The 5,263-nt window shown below is 41.0% G+C and overlaps 1 protein-coding gene across 1 annotated transcript in view; it reads right to left on the reverse strand.

Moving 5' to 3' along the window:
- The window catches only part of BOLL (boule homolog, RNA binding protein), a 90,148-nt gene that overhangs the window by 71,226 nt on the left and 13,659 nt on the right, over window positions 1–5,263 (reverse strand). Inside the window, exon 2 of the mRNA XM_019523155.1 lies at window positions 427–570. Within this exon, the coding sequence (XP_019378700.1) occupies window positions 427–570 (144 nt within the window). The remainder of the gene's footprint in view (window positions 1–426; window positions 571–5,263) is intronic.

Below are 5,263 nucleotides of genomic sequence, written 5' to 3' on the forward strand. Positions count from 1 at the left end.
GTGTGTGTGTGTGTGTGTGTGTGTGTGTGTGTGTGTGTGTGTGTGTGTGTGTGTGTGTGTGTGAGAGAGAGAGAGAGAGAGAGAATAAAGTCTGTACTGTAACGCTACTTACATCAGATTTTTTAACAGAATTAGCAATGTATCAGTAGCTTGTAGCAATTAAATGTGTAAAAAGGCATCTTTCTGAGGAAAAAAAGGGACAAAATAGAATTTTATAGTTTATTTTCTACCTTATCTGAGGATATTATAGCAAAGAGCACCACCATCCATCTCATAATCATCAGTGTAATCATACATCAATGTAAAACAGATCTTCTAAATGCTTGTCTTGAATGCATTAATCCAACGAATATAAAGACTAATTATTAAGAAAAATATCAGAACTATTTCTTCTATTACTTATCTATCAAAATTAGAACAAAATACCTTAAAATCAATTCCTCCTACAAAGATGCGATTAGGAATAACTGTTCCAAACCTTGGGGCACTGGTCGGGTTATTTAAAGGCACTGGTGACACAGTGTTGGGAGATGGAGACAAAGATTCTGTTTGCGTCTGATTTGTGGTTTGCTGTTTGAGAGAAAATATTTTTTTAAATATATTTTCAGTATCTTGTACAACATAAGCCACTAATGCAAATATATCCAAACAGAAAAAAGTGGAGAGTCTCTGAAAGCATGTAGAATGTTAAACAGCTAAACATTACCCATGATTAATGTATTGTTAACCTATGGCAATCATCCATACTTGTTCTAGAACCCTTAGGGCTCCAATTAAGAAATAATTCAGATGATTAAATTCAGTGAAATTACATTCTTTTCTCAAGCTTGACTTGCAAGTCAATACCTTACTGAATTAGGGCTTTAGACTATGATTTTTGGGCTAGGGTCTATCTTAATTTGATGTCTGCACAGTACTGTGCAGAAATTGTTCTGACTACACAGAAGGCATCATCATCTACCATGGACCAGCACAGAATACATTTCAAGAATGATAAAATCAACCACACACCTTCACTTATTGGATTCTGTTCTGTCATATACTTTGTTTACATTTTCCAAAATTATATGGGCTGGGTTTTTACAAATGCTGAGCACTTAACACTCCAAATCTGAAGTCAAGAGAAGAAGCAAGTCTTAGCAATTGCTGATCCTCAGCACATACGAGAAGCTCTTGCCCACTAAGGCTATTTTGTATTGCTTACACCAGGGGTCAGCAACCCCCGGCACACGTGCCAAGCATGGCACACAAGGCCATTTTGCTTGGCACACCACCACCAGCCTGGGCTCTAAGCAGCTGCTGCCAGCCATGGAGCCCAGGCTGCTCCCAGCAGGTGGCTGGGGGGCTGCAAGCCCTGCCGCAAGCAGACTGGGCTCTGTGGGCTGCAGCCGAGAGGCTGCAAACAGCTGCGCTGGGCAGCACTCCAGCACCTTTCAAGGTAGACACTGTGGTCTTTTTGGCACTCTGGCCAAAAACCGTTGCCTATCCCTGGCTTACACAGTGCAAAGTGACTTTAAATTGCTTGTAAACTGTCAGCAGATAAATCCTCCTGTACAGGGGGGCAGACTGCCAGTGTGGACCTGGCAGAGACAGTACAGCTACTATCTTTGCCAGCTGCCCCCACCCTGCCTTAAGCTGGAAGGCAGTGGAGCTTGATGGGTAGGGCCCTACTTAATTTGTAGTTTTGTGGCAACCATGAAGTCTGTGACTGTCCACAAAATCAACCAAAAAATACTTAAGAAAAATAAAATGCTGGCTCCCCAGTGGGAGTCAGCAGTCCTCACTGCCGGGAGGAGAAGGTGTCAGCCGGCAGGGCAGCAAACAAGATGGCAGCTGCCCCCTTGTCTCTCTTACCCCTGCCACAGCCTCTCCAGCAATCAGAACTGAGGGGCAGGGTGGCACGAAAGGCAGACAGCAATCAAGATAGTGGCCATCCCCTTGTCCCTCCTTCACCCCCCCCTCCCCTCAGGGCCTCTCTGCCAATCACATCTGAGGGGCAGGGCTGCTGGAAAATGTCCATGAAACTGACTCTGTGTGCCATAAGCAGGCTGTGAAGAACCCTTCATCTCACCATGATTTAAGCTGGTCCCTAATGACAGGGTATGGACATGCAGAATTTATAACAGAACTCTCACTTCCTCAAGTCTGAGTACCCATAACCAGTTCCCTGAAGTCACCAGTATGCGTCTCAGCTTTTAAAAAGTTAATATATTAACTTAAGCATGTTTTTCCTTTAACTCAATATAACAGGATGTACTGCAATCACATTTTTTCATTTATGTTATTATATTTTTAAAGAATCATACATATTGTATGTTTTCAAAATCACTCATTAGGCATTAGTGCCTATTTATTTTCTATAAAATCATTCTCAAGACTACAATTTGGCTATGCTCATTACATTTCTGTTTTTCTGTCTCTATTTTACCATGTAAAACCCTAAAGAAGAAAAAAAAACAAAACAAGTGGCTGAAATACTACACTGAAGTCAGTGGATTCATTTCCATTTATGTTACTGGGTATCATACTGCAGCAGTCAGAAACCCTTTTTGGCTGCAGCCTGGAGCAACCAGGTTTGGGTTAGAGCTGGTGGTGCTAAGACCCAGCTGCCACTGCTGCTTCTCCCTGTGGCAGCCCAGGGACAGTGACTGCTGCCAAAGCCCAACATCTGCAGGGTGGATCTGGCTCACTGACCATAGGTTGCCACCTCCTGTCATTGAGTATTCTTAGTGTCCTCTCACCACCAGTTTGGAGTGGCAATGCCACTTATATTTATAAAATCCTAAAGTTGATTAACAGTTTTTTAAAAGGGTGCCATTTTGTACGTATTCTTTCAATTTGTTATACTAAGTATTTTTCTTCATACTTGTATCTTATACAGGCAGTCCTCAGACTTAAGACACAAATTGGTCCCTGAAAACCACGCCTTAAATTGAAATGTTGCAACTTAGAACCGATTTTCCCATAGGAAACAATGTTATACATGTGGGATTGGTTCCTGAACTAAGGTCTGATACCCTATTTTCACCAAAAATAACCCAGAATTTTGTACTCGATCAATTACAGATGAGTAATATAGCTACATTAATGTATTTATGTTGTAAATAACAATCATATTGATTTGGAAGGACTTCTGAGGTGACTTTTCTAGACTTTTTGAAGGGCTCTTGGCTACAGCCTTCTCAGGAGTTTTGGCTGCAGGTTTTTCTGGAGTCTTGTCTGCTTTCTTAAAGAAAACGTCCAAGAAAGTTTGGACAGAAGTTCCCCAGGGAGACGGGCAAAGCAGCAAACTTGTTCACTGGAGTGTCATCACGTCAGATCAAGCGTTGTAAAGTTGAAACTGATGTCAGAAAGTTGAAACAGGATGTCAATTTATAAATGCTGTAAGTGCAAAACGTTGTAAGTTGAGGACTGCCTGTACATATTCTGCTATGCTACAGAATATTCTTCCCTAAATGTGTGATCCTAAAGAAAAACCTCACAATAATACTTGAATTTCCTCAAAATATGCTGGTCCATCTAAATACTATGTATACTGCTTCCCATTTCTGTTTCATCAGAAAACAAACACAACTAATACTAATGGCTTTATTTTCTTTCAGGATGCTTATAAAATATACTTAATGATACTGGCTTTCCTGCAGAGCCTGCAGCACAGCAGTCAATATATGTAGCTACTTCTTCCCACACAAATATCTAGGTCGTCAACTTCTGTGTACCTAGATTCTTATCTGGCTCCTATTACTGTATTACCTATTACCTACTAATCTTAAGTATTTATCCTCATGCTATTTGTGTGTACAGCTCTGGGTTCAAAAAACATTAACTTAAACCAGAACAGAACAAAAAAAGCCAGTCCAACCTGACACTCTTCTTTGACTATCCTAATGACTGTTTTTATTAAAGTACCTGAACCCTGATGCAATATGAACTGAAATTCTCCTGAAAGCTCTTGCCAGATCAACAGGCTTCTACAGCTTTACTCTCTACAGCTTGCTCTCTACTCTTGAGACGTATGGGAAGAAACTGCTGTCTGGGCAATGGATTTAGGAAGCAGCCTGAGAATGGTGGGAGAGACGGGTTCCATGTACCAGGGACTTAATTATTCCTTCTTGCTGATACCTTTGTTTTCTGTAGGCTGAACTCTTATTTTTTTTCCTTCTCCTTAATACAAGGCACAAGAAACATTTTGTTCTCAAAACTACTCCTAGCCTAAGACTTTCTGCATATCCTTTTTCACATCTTCTGATGAAGCAAACTTGGATTCATGAAAACTTGTGCTTACATATTTATCTATACACACACATTACATTACATTACATAACCTGAGCTTTAGTTTGAAGTCAGTCAGAATGTAGGGTAGATATGCACCTTTACGGACTAAGAAAGACAGATATAGATCTCTTTCTCTCTCTGTCTTCCTTAGTCTGTAAAGGTGCATATCTACCCTACCTTCTGACTAACATAGTTCACTACTGCTCTAAGATTAGAAAACCAAGACAATGTGCCTTCCACTGGAGACCTAGTCTCTCTGGTTGTTCAGTCTAACATAAAAGGTACTTTAAATAGAGGTAAGCATTTGAAAAAAGGTAGCGGCAGTAGAGGCTTAGAGGCAGAGACAGTACTGTTGCAAGAAGAACCCAAAATAGATAAAGAAAAGCTGGTGCTGGCTGCAGACTATTGGGAAAGAGAGGCTAAGTAACTGCAGATCATGTAGTGCTAGAGACCCCAAAGAAAGCAACTCAGATTTTAAAACTATTTAGATACTGAATTCAAAGTGAAATCAAAAGGAGTTACCTCTAATTACCGTTAAAAACTGGCCTGAAATACCCAGAAAAGTACAAAGAGTGTTTCATTAGCAATTTTAGTGAAGATGACATGCCTTTTTTACTTCAGTCTTTTACAACTAGGGCAAATACTAGATAACGAATACAACGAAGAGAAGGAAGGCGTCAAACAACTTAGAGTAGTGGCAGAACAGGTTAGGGATTACTTAGAGCAGCATTTCTCAACTTGTGGGTTGTGACCCAAAGTGGGTTGCAAGAATATATGAGAGTTGTGAACAAACTTGAAAAATGTTTCAACCAACTTTAAAAATGGACTCTCCTTTAAAAGAGAAAAACCTGGGAAACATGGTTTTTTCCTTGTAGGCAGGCAGAGTTGCAGGCTTGGGGCTCCCCATACCACACACACATCCATCCCCTGCCCCACACACTGGAAGGGCTGGGGCTCCGCAGGCAGCTGCCACCCCCCCCCCCCCCCC

This window comes from Gavialis gangeticus, unplaced genomic scaffold (genome assembly GCF_001723915.1).
Source record: "Gavialis gangeticus isolate Ggan-Ray unplaced genomic scaffold, GavGan_comp1, whole genome shotgun sequence".
Classification (NCBI taxonomy): Eukaryota; Metazoa; Chordata; order Crocodylia; family Gavialidae; genus Gavialis; species Gavialis gangeticus.